Raw genomic sequence first — 25225 nt, forward strand, 5'->3', positions numbered from 1 at the left:
GAAACGCGCCACGTCGCCCTGCTCAACTGCACAGATGTGCTCGATGTATCGAGTAGAGCCATGCCGTTGGTAAGAGCACAACGACGGACATGGGTGTACCGTACCAGCGGCACGGATACTGTCCTTGCGGAAGAGCACTGCTGCAGATGTTCAATGCATAATTGTAGTCCTAGCCTAGCTATGATCTGCCCATAAAAAAGAACAATTTTCTGGCACAAGAAAACAAAGCCTATATTGACCTTAGAAAAGCTCCACTATCGACACTGCCGTGTATGAAAATGATATTAATATTAAATACTTGTTCTACCATAAATGAGAAACATTATAAGATTCGGTGAGTGGTATCTCCTTTTTTATTATTGGAAATGGACAAGCCAGATTTTCTACCTTTTCCTAACTTGCTACCCATTTCCTCCCATTAAATATATTCATCACTATTTATTAAGTAAAAGAAGAACTAAATTTGGAATTATGTCACATCCACATAACCACATCACATGTATTAATTGGATTAAATATTTTAGACATAAAATAACAATATAAATTGATTAATAGTCGACCACACAGTGAAATTAGTAGAGAGTCTAATCCAGCCAAATAATGATAATTATCCATACATGTTATATTGGTAATCAATTTAATTTTTCGGATAGTACATAATCAATAAATCAACATCATTGTGTCAGCATCTCTTCAACTTTATCCAGAATATTTCTTTTTCCATAAATCCAATTATGAAAGTTAGGGAAATGATTTTTTGAAATAATGTATGGACCATGCATGCTATAGTACCTTTATTTTCTCTTATACTAGTTATATTTTAGAATAAACTCCCATGATAATCCTTGATCTTATCAAAAAATGCACTAATGATCCATAAAAAAATTTTATAGCTTTTTTGTCCCTAAAAATCACATTTTTAGAGGGCATTTTTGGTACTGTCGGTCTTTTATACCCCTCTACATTTGAAAAATCCCTTAATTGCCATGGAGGACATTTTTGATCTTTGGAAATCACATTTTTGCTACCTCTTCATTCTTGCAATTTTTTTGGACATATATAAAAATACATTCTCTGGCTAAAAAATTTACCTTTTTGGTACTAGTTGATTTTATATTTTTACAACATAAAACATTTTCTTTTGAATATAATTCACTTAAAATTTTTTAATAATTACTTGAATAGTTAGATTTGAGTAATGTCTATATTATTTTGAAGCTGCAAATTATAAAATGATCAGTAAATCTTAATTTTCATAATTATAAAATGACTAGTTAAATAATTATCAAATAGATCAGGTTTATTTTCTCAAATTAAAAAGAAATCTTATCGTAATCTGCAAGCTATAGCTAAATCAAAAAAAATATACTCACAGACCATTTTAATCTGAAAATTAAACCTGAGTACTAGTATAAATTTATTAAAAAGATCGGATTTTTATTTGTCGTCTCGTACATCGACTTAATTAAAAGAAAACCAGTCCCCACAAAATTCCAAAAATTGAAAATTTAGTGAAATTCATCACACTCTCCTCCTAACTTCATCAATCATATATAGCCAGTAGTATATGTGCTACGTCTTTGCAGCAGAAAGCGTTAAAGGTAGTCTAGCGGAGAAACCAAAAAGTCTTAATCTTTTTTTGCTCATCTTAGCAATGGCGAGACACGATGATCTTCCGGTGCCCGTTTACAAGTCTGTCGAGCCCGTTTACGGAACCGGGTCGCAGCTTGAAGAGGCGGAGCTCCGATTCAACACTTTAAAATCCAAGTTCGTCGAAGTTTTCGGCCACTCCCCTGATATCTACGCCCGATCTCCTGGTACTGTTTGCTCAACTGCTTTGATTGGACTTTGAAAGTTGTTATCTTGGTTGATTTTTATTTTTTGCTTTATTTGTTGGATGAATTCGATTCAGTGGAATGTTAGATCGAAATTTGTAATTGGATACTTGAAAGGCGCTTGATTTTGGTAGTTTGATTTGGGGGTGATGACTGTTGACTGAAGTTTGATTTTGTGTGTAGGGAGGGTGAATTTGATTGGGGAGCACATAGACTATGAAGGTTACTCTGTGTTGCCTATGGCAATCAGGCAAGACACGATTGTGGCAATTCGGAAAGTGGAGGGTGAGAAGGTGCTCAAGATCGCTAATGTCAACAGTGACAAGTATTCTCTCTGCACTTACCCTGCTGATCCTGATCAGGTAATGCTGTTTTTTGCTGTGAAATGATCTCCAACACTAACAGTGAGAGGGAGAATGTGTGCGTGTGTTTTGACTGTGAATAGTGGAAAGCATCTTTCATGTGCTCTCCTACTGGATCTTGATTAGGTGTTAGTATCACTTTCTCTCTGTGTGTGTGTGTGTGTGTGTTTTGGATGAAAAGATTCTTCTTGAACCAGTTGTTGATTCTTTTTATTTTGAGTTGAATTTTTGGGGGAAAAGAAAGGGAATGGTTAAAGTTAGCTTGGCTTGAGTTAGTTGGATGCAAAGCTGTTGTTGCTTGAATTATATGCTTTATTGTGAATCATTTACATTATCAGTGATTTGTAAGTTGGAGTAATTACAGACAATTCAATTGTTGAGGAGGTTGGTTGATGTGTTTCAGAGTTCTTGCTGAAAATGTGATCTTGGTTACACCATTACAAATTGTGCTTGTTTGTCTACTTCAAACTTAACTGAACGCTACCTTGCTAGTTGGCCTGATTCATTCGGTTTTCACTCTCATGGTCTATTTAGCTAGTAAAGGAGAGATTTTTTATTTCTGTTTTTTCAGGAAATTGATTTGAAGAATCACAGATGGGGTCACTATTTTATTTGCGGGTATAGTGCCTTTTATATCTCTTAACTTTTTCTCTGAGCTGATTTTGATAATTCTGGAATGCTTTGTTTGACATATGATGTTAGGGCAGTTTCAGGAGATTGTGACGGAATAGTTTGAAAGTTTTGATATCTAACAGTTATTTTCTATTCCATTTTAGGTACAAAGGTTTCTATGAGTATGCCAAAGCGAAGGGCATAGATGTCGGTGAACCAGTTGGTCTTGAAGTTGTCGTTGATGGAATTGTTCCAACAGGTATATTTATCTAGTCAATTAGCACTTGCATCTTGCTGGCTAAGTGAGGGTACTCACTAACCCTATTGCTTAAACACTGAATTGTGTTTTACTTTCATGTAGGGTCTGGTTTATCGAGCTCTGCTGCTTTTGTTTGCTCGTCTACTATTGGCATTATGGCAGTGTTAGGAGCAAGCTTACCTAAGGTGTGTACATATAAATACGGTGTTTGAGAATTGTGATAGCCCTTACAGTCACCATTCCAAGCCACTCTTTGACACAGATTTTGTTTGTTCCAAGAAGGAAATTATAGTCTTTTCTTTCTATATGTAACTCCTTTTCGTTTTCTGAATTTCCCTTTCTAGAAAGAACTTGCTCAACTTACATGTGAATGCGAAAGACACATTGGTACACAATCTGGTGGAATGGACCAGGTAAATCTACCACATATCTCAGCTAAATTATTATATTGTGTGTGATCCTAATTTGACCACTTTTATCCGACCATCGTTGTTTTTTTCCCTACACTCAAATGGCAAAAATACATTTAAGCACTTTGTTATAAATCACCTTTGGCATACAAGATAGTACTTATTTTCTTCCATTGGCAGGCGATATCTGTGATGGCTCAATCTGGATTTGCAGCACTCATTGATTTCAATCCTATTCGAGCTACTGAGGTGCAGCTCCCTGCAGGTGGGACTTTTGTCATCGCACATTCACTAGCTGAATCTCAGAAAGCAGTCACTGCCGCAACTAAATACAACAACAGAGTTGTTGAATGTCGTTTGGCTTCTGTGAGTTTTTTTCACACTTTCGTTCTCATAGAACTGCATTATGTCTACTCGAGCCTCACAGTCTTTCTCTTTGTTTGGGCCATTGCAGATAGTGCTAGGCATAAAGCTCGGCATGAAAGCTGAAGAGGCACTTTCCAAGGCTAATACACTTTCTGATGTTGAAGGACTGTGTGTATCTTTTGCTGGTACACGTGGATCGTCTGATCCAGTTCTCGCTGTCAAGGTACCCCCTACATATTCTTTTCGACCACCATTGTGTTTGTGACTTTGTGTCAGAAACTCATAGTTACACACCAAATTTAACGGCTGGCCACATCTGCAGGAATATTTGAAGGAAGAACCATACAACGCCGAAGATATTGAGGAAATCATCAATGAAAAGCTGGAAGTTCTTTTTGCCGCTTCTCCCTCTTCCTTGGACGTGCTGAAAGCTGCCAAACACTTCAAGTTACACCAGGTGATTTTTCCTTTTTTCCGATTCTTCATTTTACTATCACATTGTTTTGTTGTCAATCATTCAACGGAAAATATTCACCTTCTGTCATCATATGTTCGTACGGAACAGGAATGCTATTTTATGACTTTGTAATGTATTCTTGAAACAATTTTCAGCGAGCTGTTCACGTGTACTCAGAGGCGAAACGCGTCTTTGCTTTCAAAGACACTGTGTCATCAAACTTAAGGTGACTTACGCGATAGCTAGTTGTGTCATATATATGTACAGTTCTCGTAAGGCCTCAGTTTATTACAACTGTTGAGTTGCTCTTGCAGTGAGGAAGACGTGCTGAAGAAGCTCGGAGACCTCATGAACGACAGCCACTACAGCTGCAGCGTGTTGTACGAGTGCAGGTATGCCTCCACCTTCATTTATGCAGTCAAGAATGGTCACCATTTCAGTCGCTTACTAAACCATGTGTAAAACAGCTGCCCTGAATTGGAAGAGCTCGTAAAGATTAGCCGCGACAATGGTGCACTAGGGGCCAGGCTGACCGGAGCTGGATGGGGAGGCTGTGCCGTTGCTCTGGTGAAGGAGAATATCGTCCCACAGTTTATCCTCAACTTGAAGGTTAGTTTCTCTGACGCCATTCAATAGTCGTTGAAACGTTCAAATGTCGAATATCAATGTCGAGTTGTGTGTTGCAGGAACAATATTTCCAGTCAAGAATCGACAAGGGGGTGATCAAGAAGAACGATCTCGGCCTCTACATTTTTGCATCGAAGCCATCGAGTGGTGCAGCCATCGTGGAGCTCTAGGCTGCCGGAGGCCGGAGAGAAGCCGCTGCTGAGAAAGGATCGTTTTTTGTACTTTCTTTCCTCTCTGTTTAAGAATAAATTGATTTCTGTTTAAAAATCACAACTCATTTTCTCAGCTAATTCATCAGAAAACATTGATTGGCGCTGAAATCTAAATGCAAACGGCGGCGTTTTATCTCATTTTTGTTGCTCATGGTATTCATTGTTCATGACTCGATCTTAATTTAAATGATGCTCGTCATTATAAGTTGTATTATGTGAGATGCACACAATTTTAAATCTAGATTGCTTGCGCTCGAGCAATGAAATTTAAATTTTTGAAAAAAAAAACATAATTGAATTAGAAGACTTAAAAATGACAAATGAAAAAATGATTTGGGAGAAGTCAATAGAATGGGCCTTAGTTGTATATATCTCATTTATAGAGATGGCTCATTTGGCTTCCTACCTACAAAGCATCAATATTAATAGTTATCACTTTTTTAAAAATAATTTGTTTATATTTATAAACTATTGATATTGCAGTTGACTAGATGTGTAACTATAGAAAATTATCCAACTACATTGTAATCAAATACTAAAGTAATAAGTAATAACTAAATATTAATTTTGTATATTAAAAATATTAGCACAAAGACATAAATTTATCAATCTTCTTGTGTTGATAAACTTATGTCTACATGTTGTATTGATATAATTATATCTTTGTGTTGATAATTTTAATTGAAAGATATTAATTATTACTATAAATCAGTTAGCACACTAACCCAACCCTCTCTTCAATTAAACATATTTAGTGCATCTGATTGACTATTTTACTGCACACACACATTTGAAAATCGACATGTTTACAACCCCATTCAATAAGTAAATCTTAAAAAAGATTATGACTTTTATTAGACTAATGAAATAAACAAGAAGAAGCATAATGCAGTCTGGTCTCTTCTTTTTTTGTTGGCATATTCCTTTCTTCAATTGTTGAAGCTAAAGAATTCCAAAACCATTAATTTAATCACTGAATCACATAGAATAGAAAAACAGAAGCTGTCGGTGGAGATAATATGCTTTTACGAAACTAAAAGAATAAAAAACTAAAAACACGAGGCAACAAGCTAATGCAGTGTCGCTTTCAAATAAAAAAAACTCCAATTCCAAGTGAAAGATACGAATCTTGCAATAGTTTGTGTGAATAAAATAATTTGCCATATTATCAGAAAAAAATCTGCACTTTCGTTGTTGGTTAGCCTCTGCGCTGCCCCCAAATCCTCGTGCGCTTATCTTCATTTGTCTCTCGCACACACTATTCAAAATTTCAAATCATTTTCTATGTACCCCATACATTAATGTGGTTGTGAAATGATTGGTGTGTTTGTCTTCGTCGTAAAACTCACTCTTGGCACATTTATATTGTGACCCGGCCGAGTCAGTCAATCTGCAAATCTTAGAGATAAACTTATCTTTTGATGGTAAATCTTTTTCTTATTTTGGATGGGGATTGTATAGCTTGAAGTTGAATTCCATTATTAGGCCATCTGCAACGTTGTCTCGTCCCTTAATCATCTCTTAAATTACTATTCTTGAATCTCACTGTACTTTTTACTCCATCTCTTAACTAAGGGACAAAACCTGCAATCCTCCATCTCTTAAATTACTATTCATTCATTTTTATTTTTTATTTTTATTTCCAACAAATTCAATTAATAAAAAACACACTTCATTAAATAAAATAAAATAAAATTAAAACATAAAATAAAAATACAACTTAAAATTTAAAAATAAAAATAAAAAAATGCATAATTAAAATCCTAAAAAAATAAAAATTACATAATTTAAAATACAATTTTATAGAAAAATAAAAAAAAAACTACTCCGCCGGCGAATCATCCCCCGAAGGCGGTGGAGGTGCACTGAAGCCACCTGGAGGCGGAATACCAAATTGTCTTGCTATAAACTCAATTTCGGCAAGATAGGATTGGTATTGGGGAGGCGCCATGCGGGAAGTGTCCGCCATTGTGGCGGTCATGTACATGGACATTAGGGAGTTCGAGGGTGCCCCCGAGCTCGAGCCCGAGGCAAACTCTTGTGCGGCGCTGCCCGAACCGCCCTCACTAGACGAGTATTGGCCACCCACCGTGTGCTTCGTGCACTTCGAGGTCGACGAGCTGGACCGTACACCGTCGGCCCACCTTTCCTCGTCTTTGACGACCTCCCAAACATCGACATGTTTGAATTGTTTGGCGGTGTCGTCGAAGTAGACTCACAAAGCCGACCTCAGAATGTCGGCTCCCGTGGCTCCGCTTTGGTAATGAGCCGCTTCACTCTTGTAGATGACTCATAATTTTTTGACCTCTGTCGACTCGGTCAAAGTGAGCGCGGAGCATCTTAAATGTGCGGCAGCGGGACCCCTTCGGCTTAATCTCGTGGTATGCCTCGGTGACCTTTTCCCAGAAGCACTTCCGGGATTGTTGATTCCCGACGATGGGATCGTACGAGACACTGATCCAGGCGTTGTACACAACCAGCGTTTCCTTGGGGCTGTACGGATGCCGACCTAGATCTTCTTCCTCCTCCTCCTCGTCCGCCTCGGCCTCCGCCCTGGAGCTTCCACCGCCCCGGCCTCCTTCCGGAGTGGGTTCAACCGAATAATCCTCATGCGAATACATCGGGGCGGAGGAACGAGCGTATGCATCCACATCAAAATGGGGTGGTTGGTACCCCCGGCGTCGACGAACCCTGGCTGCCCGTCGTCGACGAATCGGAACCACCACCCAGGACATTGTACATGCCCCCCCAGTCGCCGAACGCGTTGATGTCAAACCCGTCGGAGCCGCCACCGTCAGAGTTTCCGTCGCCGGACATTTTGTGATGAGAGGTTAGATGAAAATTGGAGAGGAAATGGAGATGATTTGGGAAGAATAGATGTGTATTTTTGTGTGAAATGAGGATGAATTAGGAGTATTTATAGAGTAAAAAAATAAAAAATTATAAAAAAACGGTTGAAAAAATGGTAATATTACCGTTTTTCGATTATTTATTTATTTATTTATTTATTTTAAATTCAAATTTTAAAAATGATTTATTGCGTCATCGTGAAGATGCCCACTCGCGGGCCGGCGAGTGGGCGTCACGCATGGCGCCAGAGCGCGCCACGTCGCGCGGGCGCGTGGCGAGACAGGATGCTGCAACACGTATCACCGCCGTCTAGTCCCTCCGTGACGGGTTACGAGCCACCCGCGTGAAGCGTTGCGGGTGGCCTTAGGGTGTGTTCACCTTCCTTGTTATAGCCATATAAGGGCTATAACACATTCCTTGTATTAATTCTTGTTGGCCCTAGAGATACACCAGGCCCGCACTGTACCTTGAAGAAATAGCCAATTTTCAATTCTTTCAAAGAGGGTGATAATTGTATCTGCATCGATTTTTGAGTCAAGAATTGATTGTTAAATTCCTTCTTTCCCATGCATTTTTTATTTTGCAACCAGCCACCGCCGCATATCTTCTTCTTCCCTAATCTCAATTCCTCTCTCAAATTAATATAGTACCAAATTCAAAGAAACAAATGAAGGTCACCACCGTCTCTACACTCTCCTCGCACGTCCACGCCACCTCCCCCTGCACGGCTCCAGTCGTTGCCCACACACGGTCAGATTGCCGCCGTATTCTGCTCCGGTTGTGAAATAACGATTTGGCTACATTTTATGTAAATTATATGGTATGCGATTGTATAAATGCAAATGGATGTTGGGATCAATTTTTGTAATTTTCTGTAAAATGCTTTGAAGCCTCTATATGTGTATCAAAGAAGTGAGGAAAAGTGGCTACCTTTGGGGAACTAATGAAACCGCGAAGAAGATGGGAAAACTCCTTGTTGGTTTCTGATAAAGAAAACTTCATTGGTCGATTTATAAAACTAGTAATTTAGAGAGTGTAGATTGTTGTTTGATTGGAAAATGAAAACAGGAATTGAAAGGGTAGGGGTGAGGCTTCTTCTTCTCGTTGAAATCGAAACTAATACCAAAAATTTAAAAAAATACACACATTCATCATCCATTTTTTCACATCGAAACAAGGCACACAATGCGCGATACCCGAATCCACGTTGAGCTACAAGAAGACATAATCAAACACATTTGGGCGAAATTCGGCCACGAGTAGTGGGTTTTTTTAATTTTATGAATTTAATTATGTACTACTCACTCCGTCCCCGAATAAGAGTCGCTAATTTCCATTTTGGGCCGTCCCCCATTAAGAGTCACTCTTCATTTTTACCATAAATGGTAGTAGGCCCCACATTTCACTAACTCACTCCACTCACATTTTATTATAAAACCAATATAAAAATATGGGTCCCACATTCCACTAACTTTTTCAACAAACTTTTCTCTACATTTCTTAAAACTCGTGCCCGGTCAAAGAGCGACTCCTATTAGGGGACGGAGGGAGTAATTTTTAATTTTTAGGATTTAAATTATGTAATTTTTAATTTTTAAGACTTTAATTATGAAAATTTAAATTTTTAGGATTTTAATTATGTAATTTTTGTTTTTTTTAATTTGTAATATTATTCCGGCTATTTTTAATGCATTTTAATATTGTGAAAATGTTTTTATTTAAATTTTATAATAGAATGGTGGGACTCTTGAGCTTGTCCTTACGGAAGAGCATAGATGTGTGTGTTGTGCTCTTGCCTAAGAGCAGAAAGTAAAAGTGGATCCGAGCGCACATCCGTGCTCGTTGGCAAGAGCACGGATATGGATGCTATAAAGAATGTGAAAACACCCTTAATCTTTTGATACTTCAACAAAAACTTTACAATCTACGGTTTAGATGGCTCTTAGAGAGGGTAAACTAAATCAGTGGATGACCAATAGACATGAATTGTTAATTATAATAGCTTAGAGTTACTGAAATCATTAATATAGAATTTCTTCATACCAATTAATTAATCCTTTATTCTTGTGTTATTTAGGTCCCAAAGTTTTCTTATTTATCTATTTTCTAAATAGGAGTATATAAGAGATTATATTGGTACTTTGAACTTTATTTATGCTATAGTTGGTTTTTCCATTTACAATCAATTTAATAAATAAAGTGATTTTAAGATATCATATTGGCTTATAGTATAAAATAAATTAGAGTAAGAAAAATGAAAAAAAAGAAATGAAAATTAAATAATTGAGAGAGAAAATGAGGAAAAGAGAAGATGGGAGAGAAACAATAATAAATTAGAGAGATGATCAACAAAAAGTTGAAAAAAGGTGTATAGACCTAGTTTACACTTTTGAAACAAGGAAAATGGTAAAAAAAAATAAAATAGAAAACAAAAAATGATAAAGTAAGTAATACTAGTTGGGAGAAAATTTGTTTGAAATTGATTGGGTTGGGGAGCCACATAGCCATACACATACACTACAGTGCTTCCCTTTTAAGCAATTTGCTTCCTCCATTACTCACATGTTTTGCCCAACCCAACTAATTGACCCACATTGGTGCTTCCCTAAATAATGTGGTGTCAAAACAAATACTAACAAATTGAGTATCTATATATTTATTTTTGTTTCACCATCAAAATTAGTCTTCATAAATGAAAAGTTATGATTAATAAACTCCTATTACCCAATTTTTATTTTTATTTTTCCAACTTCATTCACATATTATCTTTCAATATCATACTTTACTTATTTCACATTTCATCTTACCGTCCACCAATAAAACTATTTTTGGTTATTTGGTAGTTGAAGGAAGTAATATTTTCTAAATCGTCTCTGTTTCTTATTTCGATTTATTGCATCAAAATTAATTAATTTTAATTTTCAGATTTTTTTTACCATAACATTATTTCATACTAGTATTTTTAGTATATATTTCTGTTGTATTTTATAGTATTAAAATTTGATGAGGCAGGAGGGAGTATTGCAAGTAAGATCCGAATATGCATTTAGCAGCAACTATATTAATGATGCCAGTTGTGGTCATTAGTATCACAAACAACTTCGCAGCAAATAAAATTTGAATCTCGGTTATAATTATAAATTTCCTCTCATGGTCAGCACTAGTTACAGAGAGAGGGCATAAAAATTGGATCTTGACAACTATATTTCGTTTTCTGTTCAATATTTTCGGCGACATTTTCATGGTTATGCTTCTTTGGATCTGGGTTTTCTTGGTTTATCCAAAAGGTACTTCCCCTTTTTCATTTTTATATTAGCACCCCATCTTCATAAAGCATTTGGTTTATGCTGCTTGTTAATGGATTCTTTTTCAACAAAAATTTAAAAAATATTAGTACTTTGTTGTGTGTTCTGTAGCTGGCCTCCACAATTTTTATGATTCTTTCTTTGCTAATATACCTTTTCTCATTTGCTTGATTTCTGTATTATGCAAACAGGGATTTTGGGGGAAAATTTATGGGCTTAACAAGTGAAGAGAATTGCTTCTGATACTCTGATTTAATAGCATTTTGTGTTGGAAATCCAGAGCCATTTTGAGATTTTTGGCTTAGGAATTCACTGCCACTGAGTTGTAAAAATAGGGAAGAAAGAGTAGAAAGTGATTGTTTATCTATGAAAGAAAGGGAAATTGTGATTAATATTGAGAATTGTATGGAAAATATGAATCAAGAAGGTGGGGTTTCTCCCAATTCAGAGGTGTGTGGTATGCCTATGAGTGTTGATGCATTAGCCATTGGCGAAAACTCGGTAATCCCCTTGAGAAATGGTAAGGATGCTGGTGGGGTTTCTCCCAATTCGGAGGGGAAAACGAGGAAGGAGAGGCGCTCGACGATGAGTGCCAAGAAGCCTCCTCGGCCTCCCAGAGGTTTGTCGTTGGATGCTGCTGATCAGAAGCTGATCAAGGAGATCTCCGAGCTTCTTATGATGAAACGTGCTAGGATCGAACGGATCAAGGCGTTGAAGAAGGCGAAAGCAGCAAAAGGGATGTCTTCGTCGGCTTCCTCTGCTGGCAACTTGATAGCTATGCTCTTCACACTTCTATTTTGCATTGTCATCATTTTCCAGGGTAATATTCTTTGTTCATTAGTTTTTGAGATCTTTTGATGTTTATCATTCATTTTTGGGCTATTTATAACATTAGCCTTGTTTCTTGATAGTCACATTGAAATGAAAAATTAGAGCCTATGATTAAACACGGTGTTGAACATGGTGTTTGATTAGGGTGCCACCCTTGGGGGAATTTTACGAGGAACAGCTCAGCCGTAGGCGACCCTATTTCACCAATGTCGTATGGAGCGACAGAGGGCAACGTTCTTCCCCTTAAGGATACACAAAATTTGTCTAGCGGTAGTGTGCATATGTCGTATGAAGTTGGATCCCCAAAGTATGTTCTTGCTCCGTTCTCTTTATCTAAGTATTACTCGCGTAGAAACAACACCTTAATCGTTTGACTAATGCTTTTGCAGTCTACTGGTTCGTGGCTCAGATAATAAGGCCGGAGGTGGAAGAGCCATCCATTGATACGACTGTTTCTGGTAAACATCGTGACACTGCACATACGCTCTGTAGATCACAGTTAATCGCGTCTTGCATATTAGTAGTAGTTAATCTTTTGTAGCTAGATGTTTAGTTGTTATGCTCTTAATGATAAGTTTTTCTAATTGATTTAGGGCATTGATCGTGTCCAGTCCAACATTGAGATCATACGATGCTAGGTGTGTGAGAGCGCATCAGGGTACATAATGCAGTGTGCGTGCGTGTGTGCAACTGTATGCAGACACGCACGCTGCTTTACGTGTAGCTAGGTATTATTACCTGGCTAAGATCAAGGGAAGGCCAGGGTTGTGTGTTGAGTGATTTTGTCTGATTTCTGGCTGGCATTAAGGAATTCCATGTGCTTAGATCCAGGAAATAAGTTATGTACATTTATGTATGTCCTATACTTTAATTACTGTAATTGTTGCCATGAAAATAAATATGGAGTAATAAGATTTGAGCACTGTTGACTTGCTTTATTTATGATGTCTGACTTCTTAGCTTATGCATATAATTAAAGGCACATGGGTTGAGAGCTAAATTTAATTTTGAAGATTATGATGTTGGTGTGGCTAATTTGACCACGTTGTTTGTATATCATCTCCAACCCACCAATTTTGGTGCCTTTTAAAATATCGTTATAATTTTTGAAGTGATTATTAGTTTTAGTACTATCTGTTTTTTTACGAAAATTTAATGATTATTAAATAACAACATAAATATTATGAACACAAATTTAAACCCGTCTACAAAAAATTTAATTACATGTGATTATTAAATGCTAACATGAATACTACTCCCTACTCGTATAATGAGTTACAAATTGAGACCTACTTAAGCGGCCCAAAACCACTCAAACCACCAAACTTGGGCCCAAAATTGTAGCTTAACTTTCCCGACACACACACATATATATATATAAGTTTTAAAGTTTTAAATGTAGGCATGGTGATGAAATCATTACATAATATACTCCAGAGATAGGAATGTTAGTTAGGCTTAGGCTTGTAGACATGGGCCAAAAACAGTTTTAATTTCGTCACCTAAGATATATATGGATTACTAGTTTAGTTCACTTTACAATAAATAAGAACAAAATAGAAAAAACACAAATTTTAAAGCAACTAGTTCTATTTGTAACAGACAGTAAGTTACTAAAATTCTCAAAATGAATCATACAAATCCATAGAGAAATAAAACGGCAGCACGTGACCAATATTTTGGGTCCATACATAAAACGCCATCACTTGATTCTACAATCCCCAAAAGATAGAGAACAAATACAAATTCAGGAGAAACAATAAAAATAAATCTTATACTAATACATCAAATTATATCGATCAACAATATCCATAAACACATAAAATTGACTTATTTATTCATTTGAGTTCATAGCTTAGGAGAGGAATTCCTAATCCCAACCCCAATTTTGCAGATACAACACATACATCAATAAATAGGCAAACATAACATAACATATATATCTAAATAATAAAAGATCAAAGCAAATTCCTAATAATCCCCCTGGCCACGGCCGCCACGTCAGCGATATACTTGTTCTCCGCCGTGAACGGCGAGGGGGTGGGAATCTTGTCGAACGCCTTCTCGCACATGACGGCCTCGTTCTTGGTATCCGCCATGGCGTTCTCGGCGAACTTGGGGTTCCCCCAGGTGGTCTGCTCGGCGACGGGAATGTTGCCGACCATGACGGCGTTGTAGTAGCTGCGGCACTTGGTCAGCGCGGGCTGCATCTTCTCCTCCCCGGACTTCTGGAGCTTCTCGATCTCGACGATGATGGCCTCGGTCTTGCGCTTGATCTCCGCCACGGTGATGAGGGCAAGGTCCTGCAGCGGGGCCGACGCGCAGTTGGGGTCGGCCCGGATCACCTTGATGCAGAGCTCGTAGTCGGGGGTATTGGTGCAGGTCGTCTCGATCAGCTGCTCGTCCTTCCGCCGCCCACGCGCCGCCGAGGCTTGGATCACCATCGCGGCGGCGAGGACCGCCACCGCAATGGATGTTGCTAATTTCATTTTTTTTTTGGTTTTAGAGTTTGGATTTTGGGTGAGTGATTGATGAAGAAAAGGTGGCGCACCGCGGCTTCTTATATAGTACTAGTACTACTCTCTCGTATGATTTAAGTGATTAATCATTCTTGGCCCCCAGATTTAAGAAAATTATACTCCCACCGTCCCCAATTAGGAGTCACTCTTTGACTGGGCACGAGTTTTAAGAAAGTGTTTGAATATGTGGTGTAATAAATGGAGTTAGGTAGTGGAATGTGAGACCTCTCTGACTTTTAGGATATTTTTGATGTCCAAATATAGTACGTAGGAAGAGTGACTCTTAATCGGGGACGGACCGAAAGGAAAAGAGTGACTCTTAATCGAGGACAGATGGAGTAGTATTTTTTATTTTTAAAAATATGAAATAGGAGTATTTATTTTAGGCATACAATTTTATGTATTATTCTTTGCATTTCATTTTAGAAGTTTCATTTGAGTTTGTCACGAGTTTTAAGAAATATAACGCATAGTTGGTAAAAAAAATAGTTGAATGTGGGTCTTACTTTTATATATTAGTTTTTATAATAAAATATGAGTAGAAAAAGATTAGTGGAATGTGGAGTTTATTACCATTTATAGAATATTCTAACCAGGACTTCTAAAACGGGACCGGGGAAGTATTAATGTATTATCTTTCAAGTTAGATAAAAACGGATAAAATTTTAAAAAATAAATAAAAATAACGTTGTTTCTATTTCAAAAGTGTCATTTTTAGTAAAATAATAAAAAAATATATCAATTTTAATAAAACGGATAAAGTATTTATTAAATTAAATGAAAGAAAGATATATAGTATACGAAATAGAGAAATAAAAAGAATAAAATAATAAATGACAGTGATTTTGTTTTGCTAAAAATGGAAATTAATACTACTAGACTGGGACGATAAAAAAGAAAAAAGATGTCAATAATCATTTGATGAGGAAGTATGATTTTAAATTTTTTATATAATACTTAGTAAAACTTTTTAATTTTCTTTCATTTTTGTCGCGACATTTAATGATGCAGAACTACACTATATATCGGATTTTTTTTTATTTTACACTCTTATGGAGTATTTGACGTGTTATTCTTTCTTACATAGTTTTACAAAGTGAAATGGAGAAGAGATAAATTGATATCGTTGTTAAATGGATGTGCGCCTACGACTAGACATTAAAGGTTGCCTTTTTCACCATTAATCATATAAAAAAGGCTACTTAAATAATTGAGCATTTGATTGATTATTATCACGAAGGCAATCAATATTAGTACTACTAGTAGTATTTTATAATTTGGATATGATTGTCATATTCGTAACACTCGTTCATAACTCATCCCACGTTGGTAACAAATTAAGTTAAAAAACAATAGTACTAGTATCTTTTAATTCCAATTATATCATAACTGATAGTCATTCAAAAATAAAGTTGCACCCAAAACTAGTTAAAATTGGGAAACTCAATGCCTTAAACAAATTGAAACTGGAAAAATATCGCTTATGATGGAATTATAAATAACAGTAGTAATTAGAATTTGATCATGGTTTGATCAACTTGATTCTAACTCATATTGTAATTGTTGATTTAATGTAAATTGGTCCAAACATTTATTTTATTTTTTATTACAATTATTTATATGACTTCTTTTAAACTGTAGAAATTGGGGGAAAAAAATATCTACATGTTTATGTGAAAAGGTTGCTTTCTCCATGATTACCATTTCAGAGCAATTTGATAGTTCGAAAATAAATATGAACATTTTTGTGATCATATATTACCACTTTAAAAGGAGTACTAATTTAACGTGCGGTGTTATTCAATTTATGAATTTAGTGACATACATAGACTATATGTGTGGTAGAAAATGATGAGGATTAGCAAATTAGATCATTTTTGTTACATATTCTATCCATTCAAGGCAATTAGATAGGTATTGCAAGATATTAACTTCCTCTTGATTTTAATTGAATGATATTTAGGTTGCTTTTTTAGGTTTACATCTAATTAAGATCTAATTTTGAAACGTGGCTTTTGTGTTAAGCTAATTGTATTTTCGTCACTAAACATGCTCTTTGAGTACCCTAATATTGATTAGATGTGCAAATATATAATTTTTTTTCATGAAAATTCATACAATATAAAAATTGATAGAGTACAATATTTTGCTATTTATATTAGTAGACGATCGGTTAATTAGTTTAGTTACATGAAAATTCTCATGTATTACCTAAAAACTAGCGTATTTAGAGTATGAGGGTGTCGGTAGTTAGGTTTTGGGCGGGTTTAAGCATGAGTGTAAGTTAAGTCCTATACTGCTAAGTTGATATCAAGTCTAAAATTGAAATCTATAAGATTAAATCACGAGTAAAACAAGCGTAATAATTAGGTAACGGACCACCACACATGCTCATAGATATTGATATCTATTATCTATCATCTATGATCTTTCATAGATCATAATCTAAAGTGTCACTTTGATGAAAATACACTGACGTCATTTTTGGAGGGAAAATGGAAAGATGAAGTGACTTTTATTTCTTTATTTTATTTTAAGTATTGTCTAATAAAATGCTAGCTTTTTGAGGAAGTTTTGAAACACTTTTAAATAGGGTCTTGCCATTAATTGAATCTGCATTTATGTATTATGGACTAATTTTCTAATTTTCTGATTGAGTGTGTAGGGGGTGGTTCTGCTTGGAATCCGGCGATGGCTCCGGTGAAAACTCCGGCAATGGCTTTGGCGAAGGAACAAACATATCAAATTAGCAAAAATCTACTTTGAATCTTTCGATTTATATATTTATGAAACTTTAAATAACTTAATATTAGTTTTAAATTCTATATTCTGAAACATGAAAAAAGATACTTCACGGGGGAAGAGGCCGGCGCCGAAGATGCACGGCCTAAAAGTAAAGGCAGTGGCGGCAGAAGGGACGGAGGCAGCGGCGACGGCGGAAGGGACGTAGGTAGCAGCGGCGGCAGGAAGAGAACCATCCGGCGGAAGAGAGGGAGGCAGCGGCGGCGGTGCAGGCACTGCAACTCTGCAAGAGCCATCCGACGACACCATGGCCCGCCAAACAGACAGTTAAGCGGGATGGAATGAAACCCGGCGAGCACAACGGTGGGCATGGCGGCGTCGATTGGCAAAGAGAGGGAGGTGGCGAGGCAAGGCAACGAGAGGGAGGTGGCGAGGCCGATTGAGAGAGAGTGTGGAGGCACAGGAGAGGAAGAGAGAGGCGTGATTGGGAGGGAGATGGAGAATAGGGAGGCGCAACTTTTATCGTAGGGTTGGTAGGGTTTATTTGGGTTTTTATTGAGTTGGATTTTTGGAAAATTTTATACTCTATTGATTTTCTTTTTAATTGAATATAGTCCTAAATTATGTATTATTGTGTCTTAAAAGTTAGATTTAATTAGGACTATTAATTTATTAGATTTAGTATATACTTCATAACTATTTTTCAATTTTTTTTACAATTAAGTTATAAAAGTAGTAGTATATGTTAATTAGTCTTATATTTGGATTAAAATTGGAATTGTGCTATATAGTTTAGTTTGCCTTCCATTTATTTAGGTTAAAATTGAAATTTAATCCTTTATTGCAATACTTTTTTTTGAATTAATTCACAAGATAAACAACAACACAAATATGTGATAGTTTACAATTTTCATCCTATAATTACTCAACTAAAGTTTTTAATTCTTATATTTTAATTAGTCTCTAATTAATTAAACAATACTACTAAAGAGTAGTATAAATTACGGAATAAGATGAAATTATATGTATTTAAAATTAAATCTAACTTATAAAGTTTGTAAAACTTCTAAATATAAGAGTAGTGTAAATTGCATATTATTCAAAACAAACAAGAAGCATAAAATATTATCATTATTTTAAGTGACAATTTACTTTTTTATACGTGCATGTAGTGGGAAGTAAGAAATTTATTATTTCCAATTTTAAATACTCATTTAGTCTTTGACCATATATATCAAGTTATGCTACAATATGAAATTAAACGGAAGAAATAAATAGTCAACTAAATTGTGATTATCGGATAATACAAATTTTCCTAACTTGACTTCTGAAAGAAGTTTTAAATTTTTATGATTTAAATTATTCATATATTTAATGTGGATATGTTTAATATTCCATATATACTCCATTTTTCAAATTAATTTTTAATTAAGCTATTAAATTTTTATATATTAGTTTACCTTTTATTTGGATTAAAATTGAAGTTGTGCTAAAGAATTTAGTTTGCCCTCTATTTAGGTTAAAATTGAAATTTAATACTCCCCCTCATCCCACAATAATTGTCACTCTTATTGTGTGTACGAGTTTTAAGAAAGGTAAAGAAAAGTTGGTTGTAAAAGTTAGTGGAATGTAGAATCCACTTTTTTATATTGGTTATATAATAAAATGTAAGTGAAGTGAGTTAGTGGAATGTGAGACCTACTTACCATTTATGATAAAAATGAAGTGTGACAATTATTGTGGGACAGACCTAAATGGAAAAGAGTGACAATTATTGTAAGACGGAGGGAGTACTTTATCACAATACTTTTTTCTCAGAATTAATTTACAACCTAATCTACAACACAAAGATGTAATCTTTACATTTTTATCTTATATCTCAATTAAAATTTTAATAAATTTTAATTGGTCTCCAATTAATTAAATACTACTACTAATTTTATTAAAATAAATTCTGGAATTAGATAAAATTATAAATATTTAAAATTAAATCTAATTTATAAAGTGTGTATAACTTCTTATAATATAAATAGTAGTGTAAATTATCATGTATATCCTAATATAAAGTGGCAGTTGGGCGAAATACCACAAATATCCTTTTTAGTGGGAAAAAGTTATGAAAGTTGTGCCTTTTAATGACTGTCAACAAACAAGTGCATTTTATGAGCCCATTCTCATAGTAAAAAGTTTATTCTTTACATATTCAGAGTCCATCATAGTTTTAGATATTACTCTTACTTTATTTTATCATTTACTTCACTCTTTTTATCTCTCCTAATTTATTCATTTATCATATCTATTTTATTTTCATTTAATTCATTTAACGCAATTTCTTAAATGTCTTCGTAATGATAATGTTTCTCATTTTTAACAATTTGTATTGATAGTGTTGTAATATGTCATTGAAGTGTGATTGCTCAGTCTATATTAGATATATTAAAGTATATTAATGAATATATTTTTTTAAAAAATTGCATTTATATAATTAATTTTATTTATTTATCTAATTTACTGTTATTGTGCATTTCTTATTCCAATTATCTAATTTCCACTCTTTGATCTTTATTTACACATATTTTCTTTATTTGTATATTTTATTCTAATTAACTCATACTCTTTGATCATTAGTCACACATCTTATTTTTTTTATTAATTTTATTATTTTTACTCCACTTAGATCATAAATTAAAATTGTATAAATGTTTCATTCATTAGGGAGTAATAAATTCTTTATTTAGAGTAAGATAAGATAAGTACATTTCTATTTTTGTAAATCTTCGTATTGCTTTAAATTCTTATTTTCTATTTATTTATTAGATTTTATATTCATTATTTGAAACTCTTATGTCTCGTGCATTGCACGAGTGTTAATACTAGTTCATTTAAACTAGTTTAAGCATCCAAACCTTACTAGTGCATGAGTCGATTCAACTATTTTGCTCTTACTTCGACGACAACAACAGTAGAAAAATATTTTTCAATATATTGGAGATTAATATAAGTATTCATATTTTCATCATTTTGAGACTCTACTACATTAATTATTTAAGTATCTATAAAAGAGCAAATAACATAGTATTTGTCTAACCCCATCCGTTGCGGGGGAGAAGTCGTGGTGCCCAGCCAGGCATGGGGTGTGTAACGGTAACCTCACCGCAGCCTATATTCATTTTCTTTTAATTTTAAAAATTGTATTGATTTATTTATTTATTTTCTTCTATAAATAACGTAAAATAGAAAAAAAAAATACTTTATGAAATAAATAATGGTATAATTTGGGTTCCAAATAGAGGTATGGGTTGCAGTCTTGTAGATGTTGTAGACTTGTACCAGTATAATTTGAGGTTTGAGTGGAAAGTGACTAAAAACAAAGTGAGTTGTCCAATGAAATCACACTCTATCAAAAAAAATCATTTCCTTAATTTAAATTAAGTCTTAAAGTTTGCGTGCAAAATAAAACTTAGAAACAAATAACATATTAACACGTGGCTATATTTTTGTGTCACCATATTGTTTGATTGAACCTACTTTACGGAAAGATAGGATATGTAAGGAATAGGTCAATTTTTCATGAACAAAAAAAAGTATAAATTAGTATATCTAATTAGTCATATCTTTAGTTTTATACATGTATACGCCACGTAAAAAAATTCAAACACCTAGCACGCTAATTTTTTGTTATAAGATAATGAAGAAATTTAAAGTTATGCGATACACCAGAGATTAATAAAATTTGATAGTTTTTCAATCATTTACCTTCCTACAAAAATCATAAATAGTGGAATAACTATTTCTGAATTATTTACTTGAGATATGTAAAGGCCCAAAGTTGTATCGTTTCATTTTATTGGGCCTTATAATCTCTTATAGAGCCCAATTAGGCATACCCTGGATACCATCACGTGCGAGTCACATGACAAAGGGAAGAGGAATATAGCGCGCCGCGCTTGTAAAAAACCACAAGAAGAACCGTTCGGCCCATTTCCCACCGTCGATAGCTATCCACATCAGCGATCCATGTGCTTGTTCTTGAATAGACGGTCCAGATCAATCCTCCTTCCCCAACCCCATCACTCCTGTGAGCAAGCCTCTTTCCCCTGTTTCGCCTCTTTCTTCCCACTCTTTTTTTCTTTGTAATTTTTTTTTCAAAAACAAAGGAAAAATCAATTAGCTTCTTCTGAAAGTATGGCGGTTTTCGAAGAGGAGAAGGTCTTTCAGGAGGAAGTCGATGGCGAGGAAGACGTCGACGAGGACGAAGAAGAGGGGGAGGAGGAGGAGGAGGGTGACGATGATGAGGAGGAAGTGTTGAACAGCAGCGGCGGCGGCAGGTCTGCGGAGGCGCCTATTGACGTAGAAGATGATGATGATGATGAAGACGGAGAAGGTGAAGACGACGAAGGCGATGACGACGACGATGATGATGACGATGACGACGACGATGATGAGGATGAAGAAGAAGTCGAAGGAGATGAAGAAGAGGTAAATTAATTATTTTGTTTTTTCTGAGTAGCAATATGTTTATTGTTGATATGTTTGGTGAAACGAACTAGATCTGTGATTTTTGATTGATTTTCTTCTATTTAGTACGTCTTTGGACTGATATTTGTTAGAATTTGAACTTTTTTTAGTTTTTTCTCTGTTCATGTGGATTTCTTTTATTATTATTATTATTTTTTATTTAAAGCATATCTGGACTACTATCTCTGGTATTTTCTCTTGTAGCACAATTATATATGCAGTTACTGATTTGTGGATTAAAGGCTTGGTAGATCTGTGGATTAAGGCTTGGTAGTTTAATATACTTGTTTTTGGAGAACATAGTTGGATTATAGCACAATATTTGATTTGTGGATTAAGGTTTGGTAGTTGAATATACTTGTTTTTTGAGAACATAGTTGGATCTGCTTCATGATTGTTGAAATATTCTGGAGGAATTAAGATAAGTATTATAGATCCCTAGTATTAGATCTAGATCTCCTGCATATCTGCATAACCATAGAGGGGGAGTATTAGTAGAAACCTACCAAAAAAATTCAACTAAAAGGGGTCAAAACTAGCTATTGATTGATGATATGTTTTGCTCACCTTATTTGAATTGTTGTGTAATGGCCAACTCAGTAGACCTATGTTTTATCTTGGTTATGTGTGTTCGGGGTGAATTTTATCTGCTTTCCCAAGATGTATATCTTGCTCTGTTTTGGTTTGTGGTATTAGTATTTGTTTTGTTGTTGGAATATCAACTGGTGTAATCACAAGTGGTTGGTTTGGTCTTGTTCTTGTTACAAGGCTGTTAACGAGTTTTTGTTGGTGATAGGGTGATCTGGGCACTGAATATCTAGTGAGACCAGTTGGCCGTGCTGAGGATGAGGAAGATGCGAGTGACTTTGAGCCACAAGAGAACGGGGAGGAAGATTTTGATGAAGAAGAAGACGACGAGGATGATGAGGGAAAAGCAGAGGTGCCACCCAAGAGAAAACGCTCAGGCAAGGATGATCCTGATGATAGCGACGATGGGGGAGAGGATGACGAGAGGCCATCCAAGCGGTAGTGGTGTGGCCTCCTCAGATTTCCATCAGTCTACACAACACATAGCTGTAGTTGGTTCAATCATATCTCGGTCATTTCTGTATTATGTTGGCAACACATCTTAGGATTTTTATAAGCTGTTTTGAGATAGTTTGAAAACTTTACTGGTTAGCTTTATGTGAGCTATACTAGTACTATTAGCTTAGAGTAGTTTCTTCTTGCACCCTTGAAGTTTTAATTGGATATTCACTAATTATCGAATGGTTCCTATTTTATGTAATTCTTCCCATTTTACTCAAACATGCATTTATCATTGAATACGTATAATAACTTGGAAACTAAATCAAGCATTTATTGTTATTGGTTTTAGACATTGATACAAGGGGTTGGAAATTAAGGATCTAAACTTGTTTGAACTCGTTGTGATGGTGACTCAAGTGAATAAGAGATTGATGTTACTTATTGTTACCTTTTTGGAAGTGGAGCTTTTGAGTTTGGGATTTGCTCCGACATAGCCAGTGAGTCAAACGTAGGGAATGAGATATGATGCAAGAAGATAGTTGATGTCAGAGGCATATGGATCGAATGGTGGCTCTAAAGTTTTCCCTACTGCAGTGTTGATCGCTGTTGCGAATGATGCTGCACTTAGGTTTAGAAGCGGCCTCGGGAATCCGGGGACGGTCTCCTGGATTGCCCTGCACAAAACCCGCGTTAAGTTGGTGGAATTCAAACTCGTAATCTTTTAGTAGTGCGAGAAACGAACCTGAGGTGTCCGAATTCTTGGAAAGCAAACTGCGCGATGATGTCTTTGATGAGAGGGCTGAGCCTTCTTAACTCCGAGAGGCTTGGGGCTGCCTTTGGTGAGGTTAGGCTCGAAGTGGTCGATGCCGCGGCCGAGGACGCCCCATGCGAAGAAGTCGGCTTCCAAGCACTCGAGATTGAGGGGGAACTCGAGAAGATCGACGTCGGACTCTGGGAGTCCTTTGGCGGAGGAGGAAGAGGAAGAGGGTGATTAATGCAGTAGTGTGTTGTGTGTTGTTGTATGTGTACTTATAGATGGTGATCTATGAATTCCGAAAACACTTGTCCACACCAAGAATGAGTCTAGGCTTCTTGATTTTTTTATGATGCTAGTACAACTTGGCTATTCTAGAATCAATTAAATTAAACTCAAATGAAAGTAAATATTTTGTACTATTACCATTTACACCAAATTCAAATCTAATCAATTTATTTAAATTTTTTATACTTTAATTAATTATATACTCCACCTTTCTTATAACAATAAACTAGTTTTACCATTTTAGATCTTCCTTCAAAATTAGATCAAATTTAAATATGGAAAGTTTCAATAAATAATAATCTTACGCAACACATAATTTAAAATATTGACTACACAATCCATATACACTTCTTCCATTACCTTTTCGCTCTCTTTTACTTTTTCCTATCCCTCTCTTATTTTTTTAATTGCACATTAAAATCCGTGTTATTTACAAGTTGGTCTATTTTCATCTAAATTGTAGTAATATGCTAAATTTCAAATTAGTGTATATCTTTAGATTTTATACTACGGAGTATAAGTTAAGTAAATAATATTATTAACACATTAATTAAACCATGCAAATTAATTAATTGACACAAACACAGCTAGTTAAGTAAGATAATTAATTAATCTTATTAGTCTTATAAACTCATTAAAATAACTGTCATTAGCCTATTACATAGCTCATTTAATATCACTAAACACATTTAGGACTTAAACCTCATTTTATGTCAAACACATTTAATGTCCATTAAACCCACTTAGAATTTAAAACAAATTAACGTCAACACCCATTAAATTAACGCCGCTTCTAGCCTTCTACACATAAAATAAATTAATTAATTAATTAACGCCATATTTATTTCAACCTTATACAAAAAACTCAAACTCATTAATTACAACATGATTTAGCGGCAGACAGTGTCGTGATTCTCTTAAAATAAAAGTTTAATTACTTGTCCAAGATGGTTGAATATGTATTCCAAAAATAAAAGACATCCAACAATACTAAATCATCAACTATTTACAATATGTTTCGTAGATAGTTTCCGAAGAGGACATTCAAATGTTCAATATTGCTCTATCCATTCCTTGTTAAGTGAGGAATTTTTTGTTTGAGATTTGAAAATTAGTAGGAGTATAAAAAAAGAAAAAAAACAAAGTAGAAATAATAGAAAATGATAAAGTAATCAGTAGTATAAAAAAAAGAAAAAAAATAAAGTAGAATAATAGAAAATGAAAAAGTAAGAAAAATTAAAATACTTTT

General features: G+C 35.1%; 4 protein-coding genes and 1 pseudogene across 4 annotated transcripts; 3 read left to right on the forward strand and 2 right to left on the reverse strand.

Annotated features, from left to right (window-relative positions):
• Positions 1–1516: 1516 nt before the first annotated feature.
• Positions 1517–5278, forward strand: LOC121769918 (galactokinase-like). Its single transcript, XM_042166701.1, has 13 exons — positions 1517–1817; positions 2019–2197; positions 2769–2815; positions 2974–3068; positions 3171–3253; positions 3413–3481; positions 3659–3844; positions 3933–4067; positions 4167–4301; positions 4457–4527; positions 4616–4693; positions 4769–4910; positions 4988–5278. Exons 1-13 carry the CDS (start codon positions 1568–1570, stop codon positions 5096–5098), a joined length of 1581 nt encoding a protein of 526 aa, XP_042022635.1. The 5' UTR covers positions 1517–1567; the 3' UTR covers positions 5099–5278.
• Positions 5279–10850: 5572 nt separating this feature from the next.
• On the forward strand, positions 10851–13064 carry LOC121769958. The gene is made up of 5 exons (XM_042166737.1): positions 10851–11277; positions 11487–12115; positions 12271–12433; positions 12516–12584; positions 12720–13064. Exons 2-4 carry the CDS (start codon positions 11662–11664, stop codon positions 12568–12570), a joined length of 672 nt encoding a protein of 223 aa, XP_042022671.1. The 5' UTR covers positions 10851–11277; positions 11487–11661; the 3' UTR covers positions 12571–12584; positions 12720–13064.
• Positions 13065–13938: 874 nt separating this feature from the next.
• On the reverse strand, positions 13939–14674 carry LOC121770973 (cell wall / vacuolar inhibitor of fructosidase 1-like). Its single transcript, XM_042167761.1, has one exon. The coding sequence runs from the start codon at positions 14613–14615 to the stop codon at positions 14085–14087; it is 531 nt and encodes a 176-aa protein (XP_042023695.1). The 5' UTR covers positions 14616–14674; the 3' UTR covers positions 13939–14084.
• A 6397-nt stretch (positions 14675–21071) lies between these two features.
• LOC121769828 (nucleolin-like) lies at positions 21072–23193 on the forward strand. The gene is made up of 2 exons (XM_042166591.1): positions 21072–21866; positions 22702–23193. Exons 1-2 carry the CDS (start codon positions 21573–21575, stop codon positions 22933–22935), a joined length of 528 nt encoding a protein of 175 aa, XP_042022525.1. The 5' UTR covers positions 21072–21572; the 3' UTR covers positions 22936–23193.
• Positions 23194–23346: 153 nt separating this feature from the next.
• On the reverse strand, positions 23347–23922 carry LOC121770116 (annotated as a pseudogene).
• Positions 23923–25225: the final 1303 nt, after the last annotated feature.

Source organism: Salvia splendens, chromosome 16 (genome assembly GCF_004379255.2).
Source record: "Salvia splendens isolate huo1 chromosome 16, SspV2, whole genome shotgun sequence".
NCBI classification, from domain to species: Eukaryota; Viridiplantae; Streptophyta; class Magnoliopsida; order Lamiales; family Lamiaceae; genus Salvia; species Salvia splendens.